The 18,299-nt window shown below is 41.2% G+C and overlaps 1 protein-coding gene across 3 annotated transcripts in view; it reads right to left on the bottom strand.

The window, feature by feature from the left end:
* The window catches only part of USP34 (ubiquitin specific peptidase 34), a 1,226,195-nt gene that overhangs the window by 393,597 nt on the left and 814,299 nt on the right, over positions 1–18,299 (bottom strand). For 2 of the 3 annotated variants that reach the window (XM_053712051.1, XM_053712048.1), the window contains 5 exons: positions 16,298–16,450; positions 7,343–7,447; positions 6,488–6,543; positions 655–775; positions 393–576 (listed from right to left, as the gene is read on the bottom strand). In XM_053712051.1, coding sequence (XP_053568026.1) covers positions 393–576; positions 655–775; positions 6,488–6,543; positions 7,343–7,447; positions 16,298–16,450 — 619 coding nt within the window. The remainder of the gene's footprint in view (positions 1–392; positions 577–654; positions 776–6,487; positions 6,544–7,342; positions 7,448–16,297; positions 16,451–18,299) is intronic. The other variant, XM_053712050.1, reaches the window with a different exon arrangement.

An 18,299-nucleotide genomic window follows, 5' to 3' on the forward strand; every position in this document is an offset into this window, starting at 1 on the left:
CTCAAACAAACTAGGAAGCCACACGTGTCCATCTGAGACATACTGGTTTTCAAATCACTTGCCTAAACAAATACATAAACATAAAACATGTCATACTATGGTGGTAAAAAAAGAAACTTCACAATTTTAACATTTTGTAATATCAACAGCCCTGACACTGCATATGTATATGTTCCAACTATAAGGACATTACTATTGATTAAAGCTATATATACACACAGCATGCCATAGTGACCAAAGTGAGCTTTGCTATAACTCTACTTATTTATATCTATAAATCAGTGAATAAACTAAAAATAAAATCACAACAAACTACATTTTTTGATGCACAACAATGGAGAACTTAATCATTCTTGTATGTGTTAAAATAAAATGAATGATCTAACTCTTACACTGCATGTGCTGTGCCATTACCCAGTTGTGTAACAGCCTGTAATTCTCCACTGAGCCTTTCACCATTTCTACCAGGAGGTCATAAGCAGCAGCTCTGGAAGAATGAGATTTACATTTTGGCTGTAGTTTGTCTTTAAGGTTTGGCAACTGGAAAAGTAGATTAAAAATATCTCGAAGGAATTCCTGAAAAAAAAGAGTATTTCAGTCTTTAGTTGATGATCAAGAACACTACAAACTGCTTGAAAAGCTAAGCTACACTACCTGTCCTTCTCTGGAAAATTTAAAAGGGGGTTTATGTTTGATGACACTTGTTGCGAGCCTTAAGAGTCCAGTCATACCATCATCTTCTATGTTCCCATCATGATAATCCACAACGTCTCTGCTGGAAATCAATATAAAACATAAATTATGCTTACCTGATAATTTTCTTTTCTTCAGATGGAAAAATTCCACAGCTGTATTCATTACTTTTGGGAAATAAGAACCTGGCCATCAGAGGAGGCAAAGACACCCCAGCCAAAGGCTTAAATACCCCTCCCACTTCCCTTATCCCCCAGTCATTCTGCCGAGGAACAAGGAACAGAAGAAGAATATCAGGGTGAAACGGTGCCAAAAGAATAAAAAAAATAAAACAAAGACGCCCCACATTAAAAAATACGGGTGGGGATCTGTGGACTCTTTTAATCGGAAGAAAATAAAATTATCAGGTAAGCATAATTTATGGTTTTCTTCCTAAATGGAAAGAGTCCACAGCTGGATTCATTACTTTTGGGAAAACAATACCCAAGCTATAGAGGACACTGAATGCCAAAATGGGAGGGTACAATAGGCGGCCCATTCTGAGGGTACCATGCCTGAAAATACTACCCAACAAAAAAAAAAATAACTCTTCGTCCAAAGTCGAGAAAACAGAAAGGGAAAAGGCCCTAAGAACACTGACCAGCAGATAGCCCGGAAGCCTGGCTAGAGACCGCAACATCAAACGCAACTGAGCCAACAGTCCTCCGGGAGACACCGTCGCCCAACAGTCGGTCCCCCACCACACACCCCTTACTAGCGAAGGGAACCCCCGCCGAAACTCCCAAAGGAATAAGGCAAGGAAGAACCAAATGGAAACCGAAAGGTTACCACAAACTCTATAAAAGGAAAACCCCCCATCAAACCAAGCTCGCAAGACCTAAATGGATCTGACAACAAGGGGAGGCAACGCCCAATCCAAATAGAACCACAAGGTACAGAACTGGTAGCAAAAAAGAGAAAGAGTTCTCCCAACCTCCTGCAAGGATTGGAACAGCTAGCTAGCACTCGATCAGGGCGCAAACAGCCGTAGCTGGTTTCAAAGAGCAACCAGTGCCTAGAAGCAACTGAAAACGGAGAACAGCATTCAAACTCAGAACCCTGAGGGATTCAGGCAAAAGTACATGTAGCAGACCCAGACAAAGGTAAACACCTGAGTCAAGAACACGCAGCCATCCTCAGGATGACACAGAAGAAATATTTGCTAGAAGAAGGCACACTCTAGGCAACCGAAACCGCCATACCTACCCATAGGTCACAAAATAAAGGAGAGCCCAGAACCTCAACGAGGACCAATGCGCCCCAAGGATCTGAGAGAACAACGGATCTCAGGACCTACCTCCAGCCGGGCCAACCCAAGCATCAGCAGGTCTGAAACCAGGGGACCAGAAACACCCCAGGCTCAAACAACGAGCGGAAAAAATGGCACAGCCATTACATAGTGCTCGGGTGCCAACCTGAAATACCACATGGAGACCATCGACAAGGCCGTAGACCTAGAGATCTAGCTAAAGGCCCAACATAGACTCAAGCTGGAGCCAGCAGCTCTCCAAATGCACAGAACAACCCAGAGAGGGTATCTCTCCCTGCAATAGGTTAACCCAGCTTTCCTAACCTCCTGAAGGCAGGTCGTCCCTAAGAAAGGGACCACACTTCCAAAAAAAAAAGGATATAAGCTCTACCCCCCCCCCAAGACAAAGGGGGCCGGCAAGCAGGCCGGAAGGACAGAGCACCTGCCCCGAGGACACAGCCATAGGATGAACCTAGAGAACAAATCTCCAATGCCCTGACCTGGAAGGAATCCCTGAAGAATTTAACTAGCTAGCACACAGATCAAGGTGCCATAGCTGCAGTGGTTCCACAGTGAACCCTTTTGCTTGCAGAGCAGCAAAGCCATCACACTCTTTTAGCAAGCCGACCAAGGGAAACCGACCAAGGCGAAAGGCAAGCCCCGGGGGGCATCGGCACCCAGAAAAATCTGATCAACTGAACCAGTTCAACTAGCCCAACCAAAGGACACCGCCAAAGTTTCATGGAACTGGGGAACCCCGGACCAGCTCTAAATCCTAACAGTCCGGTACAACCCGCAACGGGATCCACAAAGGAAACGCTGAGAAAAACCTCAGCCACCGGAAGAACCAGAGCGAGGAGAGGTCCGAGCCCCCAAATAAACAAGAACCCGGAAACTGAAATCCCCCATCTAATATAAAACCAGACCCCCAGGAGATACCATACAATGTCCAAAGTAAAATGGACAACGAGAAAAACTCGCAAGTCCCGACCAGAGATGAGACCACCCCTTGCCAGGGTACAACACTCCAAGGAGCTAAGGAAGCAAAGACCGAAACAAGGTCACTAGAGCCCTAGGCGCAATAGCCACACTATGACCAAAAACAAGGGGATACCTCAAGGACAAAGTCACTTGAACAAAGGCTAGTCTCCACATTACCCCCAAACAATCGGAGGAGATGATGAAAGAAGGATGCGGAGCATCCCCCAGCCCCAGGGAAGAAACCCTAAACAGAGCTCAAGGAGACCCCACAGCCCATGTCCCTACAAAGGAACCAACTCTTGAAGCTAACCAGGTCCCCCGAAGGAACCGACGAAGTCCAAAAGGTCTCAAGAAGAGAACCACAACAGGAACAAGTCCAAGGACAATTCCAGGGTCTCAAAAGGCCAAACCGCTCAAAACAGTGGTAAGGGGGCACTAAGCCCACAAGCTTTCCAAGAGAGGAAGGAAACTCTAGGCCCAGAGGAATCGGAGCCAAGAGAGTGACGCAGTGGAACTCCTCTGAACCGGTCACCAGATTAAATGCTGAATAAGGACTGACACAATCCCCCCAGATATACGGATCCTTTTAGAGTGTTTAGCTGAACTTGTAAAGAAAAACAAGAAAACACACAAACAATGTTAGCACTCAGCGCCCCACTGGACCAGCCAGGCAGAACAGGCGCCACGTGTCTGAATAAGTCGTAGGACAGAAGATCTGAATCCCAGCAGCAGCAGCAGCTGGGGTCATAACTGTCAAGTTGGCTAAATCCTCCCTCAAAAGGGAAGATAGAACAGACAAACCTAGGACTAACGTGTCCCTTAACAAACTTCTGAAGAAGCATCCAGAGAGAATCGATCCTAGAAGTTCCCGAAGGAAACACAATCGAAATTAAAAGACATCCTAACCGGAAAAAAGAAATAAGGCAACCCGTAGGTTAACGCCCAGGAAGAAAGCAGGCATACCTGCAGGACCAGCAAAACGGGACCCCAATCTTCCAACAAAAACTGGCAAAGATCTCAATAAGCAGACAATTTGAAAATTACGTCATCCCCTCATGTCTAATCAGGTGAGCGATTTGAAGTAGAAGACTGCGGATTCCCATATCCGTTAAGGATCGGATCCTCTAATAACTCAAAAACATGTCTGAGTAAAACGCGAAGACGTGCTATTCTGTAACGAAAGGCACAACACTCAGGGACAGCTACACCCGCAGGGAACTGTATAGGCCCTGTATAGGCCCACCCAAGGCTGGTAGATCGGGCACGAGCACAAACGCAAATAAATATCTGGACTTTGCAGACACAGAAACGCCAAAAATATGTGAAAGTGAGGGGGGGAACAAGCCGCCCTGTAGGGAGGGATAAACATAATCTGGGTTACCCGCATGTGTAGTAGTAGGGAGCGGTAGGGAACTTGCCTCTCAGAGGACAGAACCTCCAGAGGCAGATGGCTCAGCAGACCCCTGAGTCCCCGAGCCCAAGGAACAGGGCGCTCTAATATGGCATATCGAACATAACTGATTGACCTGTGTCAACAGGGCCAATTCGCATTCTTCACAAGATGAAGAATCTGAATATGAAAATTGAACAGTCTTAGTATCAGAATCCTCCATAACTAGATAGAGAATATAATTGTCAGGGTTTTTACCTCCTCTGTCCCTTTAAGGATTCATCTTCCACTCTTACTCAGTGGTATTTAAGCACCTCCTCTTCCACTCATCATTGCTTGGTTAATTTACCTGTCTGCTAGCATAATCTGTACTAGCTCAGTAAAACCCTTGCCATCTCGCCACACCACAGCAAGCATATACCGGATTCTGAGTTACGTCTCACCGGGATCTCCCTAATTGCTGCCGAATCTGCTGCCTGTCACATCCACTCTCTGTGCGACGCAGCTCCTACCTTGTCTCTCGCCTCACACTGTTTGTTCGGCTGACGTCATCAGATGTTGCCGACTGCAGTAACCTCTCCACGCTACGCTCTGGGATCAGGTTGTATAACAGTGAACTGTTACAAGTTTATGCCTTCTTACCTAAAACGCTAACTGAGTTAATAGACTTTGCTCTTACAAGTCATACTTGTTATTGTCAATTTGCTGTACCGCTCTCCACGCTACAAGTATAATCTTATGTGCTGTAACTCCTATCTATGCCCTCTAAACTCACATCACATACAAAATAAGTATATATATGTGATACTAGTTACTTGGGCAATATTAACACACACAGTTAGTCACTTAGGCGAACCAGTGACTAACTTTGTGTTACATAACCACATTTATAAATTTCTTCCTATCTGTTAAATTCCAAATTCAGAGGTTAACCACAAAAGTATTCTGACAATAATATATGGACTAAGAGAAAACTTAAACGGCACCGACACTCACAATGGCTGGGGCACTCACCACCTCCTAGAACCAGACACAAGCAGACTCAAATTTTTCAGTCACCACACAGTCAGGAATGCGGAAATGGAAAACCAGAATGTAAACATGTCCAGTCACAAGGTGAACCGTATAGTCAAAAAAAAAAGTGTGCCCAACCATAAGGTTGCGTCACTTCCAAAGGCCTTTATGTTCTAAGCCAAGAGACCAGTTAACACTACACATAAGCAGATTGAATCACATAACAAACAAGATTAAAAAAACCCTTGTTCAATAATCCCCCTCAGGAGATATTAACCCTCGATTCCAACATACCAAAGGAGCCTCACTGAGGCCCTATAAATATACTTAATAAGTCCCGCAAGAGAGATCCTTACAGGAAAACAAATAAATTACAGTACATTCTGATGAAGTAAATGAAACGATCTTACCGGAATCTACGCTGTGGAACAGGAACACTGCCCTTCAAGTGTGATGAATAGTAGCAGCACCTCCGCCATGGACTTGAGAGAAGAAAGCAGGCAGCGAAGCGAAGTTCGACAACGCTGATTGCTTGTGGAGCTGTTAATATGAGGATTGTTTCACAGAAAGACTCTCCCTGCATCTGCAGACTCTAACGTTCATCCAGGCCCTCACTGAGAGACTGATACGATTACTTAAAACTCCCGTCCCATGCCAAAGATTACTACCCTCCATAAGAGACAAAAAAACTTCTAACACTTCTCTGCCAACCTCCTGGGACAAAAGGCAAAGAATGACTGGGGGATGAGGGAAGTGGGAGTAGTAGTTAAGCCTTTGGCTGGGGTGTTTTTGCCTCCTCCTGGTGGCCAGGTTCTTATTTCCCAAAAGTAATGAATGCAGCTGTGGACTCTTTCCATTTATGAAGAAAATTACTGGTTTATATCATTATAATTAGAAGTAGACAAGACTGGTACATAATTAAAAAATAAAAAGAGAGAACACAGACAAAGCTTCACGCACAAAAGCAAGCTATTCATAGCTTGTGCTCTAAAAATACGAGAAAAGTGAACAAACTGTCTGAAAGTATGATATTTTCAACCAGTACACACATTATCAAATATTGTATTAATGGATAACAGTTTATTTAGATCTAATATTGGAAAAATAAGATATATGCTAACCTGCGAACGCAATCAGCTAAATGTCTTGCTAAGGCATCCAAATCCAGCAGAGTTGTCTACATATAAAAACAAAACGCTTCACCAGTTAAATCAATACAAAAACTTTAAAGCGAAGTAGATATTACTAAACAAGTGAAAATGAGAAAAAGTTTAAGATAAAAAAAAAAGTTTACTACAATATAAACATATAAAGCATAAACAAAATAAACCCCTCAACACAAAAACAATTTACTATTCACATAAATACAAAAGGTGTTAAAATAGTACAATAAAACAAATATATAGTTAAAGGGACATGAAACCCAATTTTTTTTTCTTGCATGATTCATATACAGCATGCAATTTTAAGCAACTTTCTAATTTACTCCTATTATCAGTTTTTGTTTGTTCTCTTGGTATTGTTATTTGAAAAGCAGGAATGTAAGCTTAGGAGCCTGTCCATTTTTAGTTCAGCACCTGGGTAGTGCTTGCTGATTGGTGGCTAAATGTAGCAACCAATCAGCTACCCAGGGTTCTGAACCCAAAAATGGGCCGGCTCCTAAGCTTATATTCCTTCTTTTTCAAATAAAGATACCAAAAGAATAAAGAAAAATAGATAATAGGATTAAATTAGAAAGTTGCTTAAAATTGCATGCTCTATCTGAATCATAAAAGAAAAAAAAATGAGTTTCATATCCGTTTAATGCTATTACAATCCATAAAAAAAGAAAAGAAAATTATTTTTTCCCTATAATTAAATAAAGCAGCCAATTATGATATTTTAAAGGAAATTTCAAGCTGGAGTGGGGCAGCTTCTAATACCTATATTAAAACACTGTAATTACATTTACAAAAGATAGGCAACAGCGTCCTTACCTGGCTGGCATCTTTCACATGTATATTATCAATTAGTTTACCAAGTAGCCAAAAATATTCTTTACATCCAGGCCTTAAGATGGGTTCTTCCTCATAATCTTCCATCTAAAAATGTTAACATTGTTAAAATGATGCATTGGAAAGCACAACCTAATAATGTTATATTCAAATATGTAAAGGTCAAATTAATTTAGTATTAGAATCAACTATATAACTATATACTGTGTCTCTTTTTTTTTAATTTTTTTTATTTTAAATTTTTATTGTTATATTGAAAAAGACAATAAGGTATTACATCAAAATCAGCTTAATACAAAACATGGATCGAAAGTCATACAAGGTTTACAAATCTAGAAAATCAACATAGCCATGTTTACATTTTTCCAAATCATTATTGTCCAATTCGTCATATAATATACAGGCATGAGAATACGTATAAATAATTATAGTAGAAAGGAAATATGCAAACTTTTCTCATGGTTTATATACTGTGTCTCTTTTTAATGCATAGAAATTTCAGAAAGCAAGATATATGCATTTCTTTATACACAAGAAGATAGATAGGACAATGGGTACATAAATAATATGGACAAAAGTATATAGACACCTGACAAAATGAGCATTTGTGAGGTAAGGTACTGATGTTGGATGAAAACTTTAGGCTCACAATTGGCGATCCAATTCATTCCAAAGGTGTTCTATGGGGTTGAGGTTAGGGCTCTGTTCAGTCCACTCTACTTCTCCACACCAAACTCATCAAACCATATGTTTATGGACCTTGCTTTGCGCACAGGGGCACGGTCATACTGCAACAGTAAAGTGCATTTCCCAATCTGTTGCCACAAAGTTGGAAGTACCCAACTGTCTAAAATACATATCCTGTAGCATAAAGATGCCCTTTCACTGGACCTAAGGAGTCTAGTCCAAACCCTGACAAACCTCTACAAACTTTACAGTAATCACTATGCATTCTGGTAGGTAGCGTTCTCCTGGCATCTGCCACATCCAGATTCTTCAAATCAGACTGCCAGATAGTAAAGTGTTATTCATCACTCCAGAGAACACGTTTCCACTGCTCCAGAGTCCAGTGGCAGCATGCTTTGTAACACTCCAGCTAACGTTGATGTGAGGTATGTGTAAAGCTGCTAAGCCATCGAAACCCATTTCATGTAACTCCAGTTACACAGTTCTTGTGCTGATGTTGCTTCCAGAGGTAATTTGGAATTCTGTAGTGAGTGATGCAACAGATGATATTTGGTTTTTATACACTACGTGCTGCAGCACTCGGCAGCCCTGCTCTGCGAGATTGCGTGGTCTACCACTTTGTGGCTGGGCTGTTGTTGCTCCTAGATGCTTCCGCAGTTCACAATAATAGCACTTGACCGGGACAAATCTACTAGGGCAGAAATTTTGGTGGCATCCAATGACAATACTACGTTTCAAGTCACTGAGCTCTATGACCCATTGTACTGTGAGTTTGAATATGGAGATTTCATTGCTATATGCTGAAATGTATGCACCTGTTAGCATTGGGTGTGGCTGAAACACCTGAACTTTATTATAAGTATGGGTGTCCACATATTTTTGGCCATATAGTGTAGATTAATGTCACAAGTTTAGGGATATACAACAGTGTTTCATTGTTGTAATTAAAAAGGAATAATCAGTGGGATATACTTAATAGAAACCACTGCAATAAGTATTATTCATCATTTTAAAAGGATTTTACCTTTTAAAAAAAAACAAAAAAAAAAACTTTATTTGTGCAGGGTCCATTAATTCATGTCAAAGCATAATTCTGTACAGGAAGGCAAAGTAGCAGTTTTGCCTTTGAAGTGTTTCTAGGAGACATCTAATCTAGCTGCAATAAGTTTATTTCCCATGATAAGTGCAAAATTATGTGACAAACGAACCTAATTTCTGTAATGTCTGCTCTGTTATCTAGCTGTATGAAGGGGCAACACTGAGAATTTTTAAGCGCTCTAGTAAGTTGATAGCTTTTTTTTACACAATCTTTGTATGTCTACTTTGAGTTAACATGCTACTAAAGAAGCAATATCCAATATCCCTAAGCAGATATTTTCAAGATTTCTTCCTCATAACTAATATCCAACACAAGGTCTGAAGATCAAGTGCAACCTTCAAATGCTTTTCACCTGGCAAGTGCTATGTTTTATGTCTATCTTCCCCATGTAGGTATTTTACTGAATATTTACCGATACTGTATGCAATCACCATTTACAGTTGCTTTATTTTTTTGTGGTATAAAAACACAGTTTTTTTAACCTTGTATTTCCATTGTCTTTTTGATCCCTAGACTAAAGCTTTATTTTTATTTCTTACTCAGAACACTTTCAAGGTCATAGGTGGGTTCACCAACACTGGTCAGGCAGTGACTGACCCCTCTTAGTGCAGGACACTCTTTAAACTGCGTAAAATAACAAACACATACACTGCAAATGAACTTCAGTCCAATCTAACTTATTCAAAATAGGTATAAACCGAGCTAACATAAAAAGCAACAAGAGAGGTTATATATAGGGGAGGTTTCCTCCCTCTCAGACTTCTGGGAGTCATTTCTACTTACTGCAACAGACAGAAGTCATATATCCTCAAGTAATTATATGGTTCTATGAGAGTGCATGACAAAAAAAAGGAAATTTATGCTTACCTGATAAATTTATTTCTTTTACGATATGACGAGTTCACGGATATCATCCTTAATTATGGGATATCGCCTCCTGGTCAGCAGGAGGAGGCAAAGAGCTCCACAGCAAAGCTGCATAAATAGCTCCTCCCTTCCCCCCCAACCCAGTCATTCGACCGAAGTTAGGAAGAGAAAGGAAAAGCCAAGGAGCAGAGGTGACTAAAGTTTAACAAAAATAAAAGCCTGTCTAGAAAATGACAGGGTGGGCCGTGGACCCGTCATATCGTAAAATAAATAAATTTATCAGGTAAGCATAAATTTCCTTTTCTTTTACAAAATATGACGAGTCCACAGATTTCATCCTTACTTATGGGATACAATACCAAAGCTATAGGACACGGGAGTGAACTAAACGGAAGGCACCACTGCTTGAAGAACCTTTCTCCCAAAAACAGCCTTGGACGAGGCAAAAGTATCAAATTTATAAAATTTGGAAAAAGTGTGAAGAGACGACCAAGTTGCAGCCTTGCAAATTTGTTCAACAGAAGCATCATTTTTAAATGCCCATGAGGAAGCCACAGCTCTAGTAGAATGAGACGTAATTCGTTCTGGAGGTTGCTGTCCAGCAGTCTCATATGCAACACGGATGATACTCCTAAGCCAAAAAGAAAGGGTGGGAGGTAGCCGTAGCTTTCTGACCCCTACGTTTCCCAGAAAAAACAACAAATAATGAAGATGTTTGACGAAAATCCTTAGTCGCCTGTAAGTAGAATTTCAAGGCACGGACTACATCCAGATTATGTAACCGACGCTCCTTCTTAGAAGAAGGGTTAGGACATAAGGAAGGAACAACAATTTCCTGTTTAATATTCTTATTAGAGACTACCTTAGGAAGAAAACCAGGTTTGGTACGCAACACTACCTTATCTGCATGGAAAATAAGATTAGGAGAATCACATTGTAATGCCGAAAGCTCAGAAACTCTGTGAGCAGAAGAAATAGCAACCAAAAATAAAACTTTCCAAGAGAACATCTGCCAGACGCTTGTGTAGCAAAATAGACAAAGCAGAAATCTGTCTCTTTAAAGGGACACTGAACCCATATTTTTTCTTTTGTAATTCAGAAAGAGCATGCAATTTTAAGCAACTTTCTAATTTACTCCTATTATCAATTTTTCTTTGTTCTCTTGCTATCATCATTTGAAAAACAAGGCATCTAAGCTTTTTTTTGGTTTCAGTATTCTGGACTGCACTTTTTTATTGGTGGATGAATTTATCCACCAATCAGCAAGGACAACCCAGGTTGTTCACCAAAAATGGGCCGGCATCTAAACTTACATTCTTAAATGTCAAATAAAGATACCAAGATAATGAATAACATTTGATAATAGGAGTAAATTCGAAATTTGCTTAAAATTTCATGCTCAATCTGAATCACAAAATAAAATTTTTGTGTACAGTGTCCCTTTAAGGAACTTGCTGACAACCCTTTCTCCAATCCTTCTTGGAGAAAAGATAAAATCCTGGGAATCCTAACCCTACTCCATGAGTAGCCCTTGGATTCGCACCAATAAAGATATTCACGCCATATCTTATGGTAAATATTTCTAGTAACAGGCTTACGTGCCTGAATCAAGGTATGAATGACCGAATCAGAGAACCCTCGCTTAGATAAAATCAAGTGTTCAATCTCCAAGCAGTCAGCTGCAGAGAAACTAGATTAGGATGATGGAAGGGTCCCTGAATAAGAAGGTCCTGCCTCAATGGAAGCTTCCACAGTGGCAGAGAGGACATGTCCACCAGATCGGCATACCAAGTCCTGCAAGGCCACGCAGGAGCGATGAGAATCACTGAAGCCCTCTCCTGTTTGATCCGAGCAATCACCCAGGGAAGAAGAGTAAACGGTGGCAACACATAAGCCAGGTTGAACGACCAAGGCACTGCCAAGGCATCTATCAATTCGGCCTGAGGATCCCTGGACCTGGATCCGTATCTCGGGAGCTTGGCATTCTGACGAGATGCCATAAGATCCAGCTCCGGTCTGCCACATCTGAGAATCAGGGTGGCAAAGACCTTTGGATGGAGTTCCCATTCCCCCAGATGAAAAGTCAGTCTGCTCAATAAATCCGCTTCCCAGTTGTCCACTCCTGTGATGTAGATTGCTGACAGATAACAAGAGTGAGCCTCCGCCCACCGAATTATCTTGGATACTTCTGTCATCGCTAAGGAACTCCTTGTTCCTCCCTGATGATTGATGTAAGCCACAGTCGTGATGTTGTCCAACTGAAATCGGATGAATTTGGCCGAAGCCAACTGAGGCCAAGTCTGAAGTGCATTGAATATTGCCCTCAACTCCAGAATATTGATTGGAAGTAGAGACTCCGACCGAGTCCACACACCCTGAGCCTTCAGGGAATTCCAGACTGCACCCCATCCTAGTAGACCGGCGTCCGTTGTCACGATCACCCATGAGGGTCTGTGGAAGCACGTCCCGTGGGACAGATGATCCTGCGACAACCACCAAAGAAGAGAGTCTTTTGTCTCCTGATCCAGATCTATCTGAGGAAACAAATCTGCATTATCTCCATTCCACTGTCTGGGCATGCTCAGTTGTAGAGGTCTGAGATGAAAACGAGCAAACGGAACGATGTCCATTGCCGTCACCATCAATCCAATTACCTCCATGCACTGAGCCACTGATGGCCGAGGATTTGACTGAAGGGATCGGAATGTATTCAGAATCTTCAACTTTCTGACCTCCGTCAAGAAGATTTTCATGGATAGAGAGTCTATTAGAGTTCCCAGGAAAGGAACCCTTGTCTGTGGAATTAGTGAACTCTTTTCTAGATTCACCTTCCACCCGTGAGTTCTTAGAAAGGATATCACCATGTCGGTATGAGACTTTGTCAACTGATAAGACGACGCCTAGATCAGAATATCGTCCAGATAAGGCGCCACCGCGATTCCTCACGGTCTAAGAACCGCCAGCAGAGACCCTAGAACCTTTGTGAAGATCCTGGGTGCCGTGTCCAGTCCGAAAGGAAGAGCCACAAACTGAAAATGCTTGTCCAGAAAGGCAAACCTCAGGAACTGGTGATGATCTCTGTGGATAGGAATATGCAGATATGCATCCTTTAAGTCCACGGTAGTCATATATTGACCCTCCTGGATCAATGGAAGAATTTTCCGAATAGTCTCCATCTTGAAGGAGAAACGCAGCTCAATCATGGGAGGCGCAGTGGAGACAAAAATCCACCAGTTTGCACAGCCTAAAAAGACTATCAGAAGCTGCTCTGTAATAAAATAGCACACTTTGGCACCATTTAAAAATAAAAACACTCTTGAATGAAGAATCTAAACTAACACCTCACTTTACCTCACTCCTATCACTAACACAGGCAAAGAGAATGACTGGGTTGGGGGGGAAGGGAGGAGCTATTTATGCAGCTCTGCTGTGGAGCTCTTTACCTCCTCCTGCTGACCAGGAGGCGATATCCCATAAGTAATGATGAAATCCGTGGACTCATCATATCTTGTAAAAGAAAATATTTCACAAAGGTATAAGTTTTAACAAAACATATATTAGTGTGCGCTGGGTGCACCACCAAACTCCTGGAACACCTAAGTGTCCCTCACAATAGGTAAAAAATAGGATATAGTAAAAAGAGAAACAGGAGCGCTACAGCTGAAGGTGGACGTATAAACTCTTTATGTATAATTAATATATAATTCATTCCAAATAAAGGGAATAATAAAAATAAAGTACAGGTAGCCCTCAGTTTACGTCGGGGTTAGGTTCCAGAAGGAATGGTTGTAAATAGAAACCGTTGTAAATTGAAACCCAGTTTATAATGTAAGTCAATGGGAAGTGAGAGAGATAGGTTCCAGACCCCTCTCAAAATTGTCATAAGTAACACCTAGTACATTATTTTTAAAGCTTTGAAATGAAGACTTTAAATGCTAAACAGCATTATAAACCTAATAAAATAATTACACAACACAGAATATATAATTAAACGAAGTTAAATGAACAAAAACATGTGCTAAACAGCATTATAAAACTAATAAAGTAATCACACAACACAGACTTCATCTGCATTTTTTTTGCAAACAGTTCTTTCTATGCATTTCAATCTGGACTGATTTATAGACAGGGAGCTCTTGTTCCTTTGAAATCTGCTCTATAGCTCAGATCTGGTTAAACTGATTAATTTCAGCTTGCTTGGCTTTGCTGCAACACAAACGGGCAGCTCCACCTACTGGCTATTTTAATAAATGCACTGCTTCTCAATGCTTTTCAATAGCAGTCACATGACTGGAAAAAAAGGTTGTTATTCTGAAATGGTGTAAATTGAACCGTTGTAAAACAAGGGCCACCTGTATATATAAATGGCTATGCCAAATTTATTAAAACATTAATGAATTAGTGCACAAAAAATAAAACAGGTTACTAGAATACACAAAATTTAAAAACAGACGTCTCCGTTTAAAAAGAAAACAAAAAAGAAAAAATGTAAAAATGTTGCCACCACATATAAATTGAAAAAATAAGTCAATAAAAACTCCAAGACAGAGTAATGAAAATTCTTGAGAACCGTTCCAAGTAGTGCAGTAACTATTACCTTGTGTATTCTGGATAGCAGTCCAAGATTGAGCGGCTAACAGCCATAGCACCTCCGTCAGTACTCGCAGACGTGACCATGTGACGTCACTTGTGTGGGAGCTGTCCCGTAGTCCCAATCCTATTGGTCCGTTCAGCTCTACTGGCCAGGTGTGTGTATATGCCGATTCCAATATACGTAATGTATCCGCTCTTAAGTGCCTTTAGCACGCAGGATACCTGTTATTAGAAGTCTGTGAAATCTGCACAGGAGGTAATTCAGGTCAATAAGACAAAAGCGCCACACACTTAGTCAGCGGTCTGTTCAGTAGTTGTATATGAACAAGGAACGCCAGGTGTCTTGGTTATTCTATAGCTTGTCAGGTATCCCATTCAGTTTCAGTGCTGCAACGACTTCATCTTGATAAAGCTCAACAAGCTTGAATGTAGTCAAAACCTGGTTGACTTCTCCCGTAGTCGTTATTATTTTTGCCGCCGCCAGCCCTATGAATAGGGCTGGCGGCGGCAAAAACAATAACGACTATGGGAGAAGTCAACCTGGTTGACTTCTCCCGTAGACATTATAGTTTTTGCCGCCGCCAGCCCTATTCATAGGGCTGGCGGCGGCAAAAACAATAACGACTACGGGAGAAGTCAACCAGGTTTTGACTACATTCAAGCTTGTTGGGCTTTATCAAGATGAAGTCGTTGCAGCACTGAAACTGAATGGCATACCTGACAAGCTATAGAATAAACAAGACACCTGGCGTTCCTTGTTCATATACAACTACTGAACAGACCGCTGACTAAGTGTGTGGCGCTTTTGTCTTATTGTCCTGAATTACCTCCTGTGCAGATTTCACAGACTTCTAATAACAACAGGTATCCTGCGTGCTAAAGGCACTTAAGAGCGGATACATTACGTATATTGGAATCGGCATATACACACCTCTGGCCGGTAGAGCTGAACAGACCAATAAGATTGGGACTACGGGACACCTCCAACACAAGTGACGTCTCACGGTCACGTCTGCGAGTACTGACGGAGGTTCTACAGCTGTTAGCCGCTCCATCTTGGACTGCTATCCAGAATACACAAGGTAATAGTTACCGCACTACTTGGAACTGTTCTCAAGAATTTTCATTACTCTGTCTTGGAGTTTTTATGGACTTATTTTTTCGATTTATATGTGGTGGCAACATTTTTACATTTTTTCTTTTTTGTTTCTTTTTAAACGGAGACGTCCATTTTTAAATTTCGTGTATGCTAGTAATCTGTTTTTATTTTATGTGCACTAATTCATTAATGTTTTAATAAATTTGGCATAGCCATTTATTTATACTTTATTATTATTGTTCCTTTTATTTGGAATTATATATTAATTATACATAACGAGTTTATACATCCACCTTCAGCTGTAGTGCTCCTGTTTCTCTTTTTACTATAAGTTTTAACAACTTCTTTAAAGTATAGAATTAAAAATGCTGCTCTGCTAGTCTGATCTGTATAACAGACAGGCACATTTACACGTGTTCCTTATCATTAAAAAAACTAAAACATACAACACAGAGTATTTAAAACAATTTGTTTTTGTAATCTGGCAACCAAGAAAATCCTATAAACCTGAGAAAGTATATATTAAAAGTCAGAGAAAAACCTTACAAACATGAAAACAATGCATAACATCAAGTAACAAAACAAAACTTACCCGTAGAGGTTTTATAGATTGAGCATCTGGAAGAAACTTCAATAAAGTGGATGCAGCAAGAAGCAAAAAGGAGCGATTTATAGAGTCCCCACTATCCAAACCAGAAAGGGATAATTTATACAATCCATTGCATGATTCATGCCGAACTGCAGTCTAGAAAAAACAAAAAAGAACAATGTAGTATATTTTATAAAAACAAAATTTATGCTTACCTGATAAATTTCTTTCTTTCTTGACACAGTGAGTCCACGGGATCATCAATTACTTTTGGGAATCAATACCCAAGCTAGAGGACACAGATGATAAGGGAGGGCAAGACAGGTAACCTAAACAGAAGGCACCACTGCTTGAAGAACCTTTTTTTCCAAAGAAATAGATAGAGCAGAAATCTGACACCTGAGGGTACTGACAGCTAATGGAAAGAATAGTCTCCATCTTGAAGGACGGTACTCTGAGGAACTTGTTTAGTAACTTTAGATCTAGAATGGGCCTGAAAGTTCCCTCCTTTTTGAGAACCACAAACAGGTTTGAGTAAAACCCGAGGACCTGTTCCTTCAATGTGACAGGCACCACCACTCCCAAGAGGGAAATATTGTGCACACAGTTCAAGAACGCCTCTCTTTTTGTCTAGTCTACAGATAATTTTGAGAGGTGGAACCTACCTCTGGGAGGAAAGGTTTTGAACTCTAATTTGTATCCTTGAGAGACGATGTCCACTGCCCAAGGGTCTGGGACATCCCGCTCCCAGACTTGAGCGAAAAGAGAAAGTCTGCCCCCCTACTTGATCCGGTTCCGGATCGGGGGCCACCCCTTATGCTGACTTGGACTCAGCTGCGGGTTTCTTGGATTGCTTCTTATTCCAAGCCTGACCAGGTTTCCACAAGGGCTTTCTTGTTCTTCTTATCTTGGGGCAGAAAAGAGCCTTTACCGCCTGCGATATTGGAAATAATTTCTGCTAATGCCGGCCCGAACAAAGTAAGGTATAGCCAAAAGTTTAGACTTGGAAGAAACATCAGCAGACCAGGATTTAAGCCATAAGGCTTGACGGGCAAATATAGCGAAACCAGAAATTTTGACTCCCAACTTGATTACCTGTAAGGAAGCATCAGTAAGAAAAGAATTAGCTAACTTTAGAGCTTTTATTTTATCCTGAATCTCCTCCAAGGGACTTTCCGTTTGTAATGAAGCAGACAAGGCGTCAAACCAGTAAGCTGCTGCACTGGTTACAGTAGCAATGCATACCGCTGGTTGCCACTGTAACCCTTGATGAGTATACATCTTCTTTAGATATGCCTCCAGCTTTTTATCTATGGGATCTTTGAAAGAGCAACTATACTCAATAGGAATAGTAGTTCTCTTCGCCAAGGAAGAAATCGCCCCTTCCACTTTGGGGACCGACTGCCAGGATTCTTGATACAATCTGCGACCGGGAACATTTTCCCAAAAACAGGAGAAGGGGAAAAAGGTATCCCTGGTCTCTCCCATTCCAGGGTAATACTTTTTGTGGCCCGGTCAGGGACTGGGAACACCTCCTCAGGAGCTGAGACATCAAAATATGTATTTAATTTACTAGACTTTTAAGAATTGACTACGATAGGTGCCTCAAGAGTCATCCAAGGTAGGTAAAACCTCCTTTAATAAGACACAAAGATGTTCAAGCTTGAACCTGAAGGAAACCACTTCAGCATCAGGATTTACACTATCCACATCTAATAGTTCTTCGTTAGAGGCTACTGAAGTATTCTCCTCTTCCGTATGAGAAGGAGCATCCTGAATAGCCTGAGATGGATCAGATACCCAGCTGTCTGACTCAACAATCTTCCTCTTGCAGCATAGGGATGGCAGCTATAACCTCAGTTACAACTGAGGAGACCTGGGCCACAATATCTTTCAACACCATTCTGTCGGGCAAAGAGGAAGCACAGGGCACTGAGTGAGACGCTGGAACAAATTGGGACATTTGTGGAGAAGACTGTGGCATAGGTTGAACAGCATCCACTTG

Source organism: Bombina bombina, chromosome 4 (assembly GCF_027579735.1).
Source record: "Bombina bombina isolate aBomBom1 chromosome 4, aBomBom1.pri, whole genome shotgun sequence".
NCBI classification, from domain to species: domain Eukaryota; kingdom Metazoa; phylum Chordata; class Amphibia; order Anura; family Bombinatoridae; genus Bombina; species Bombina bombina.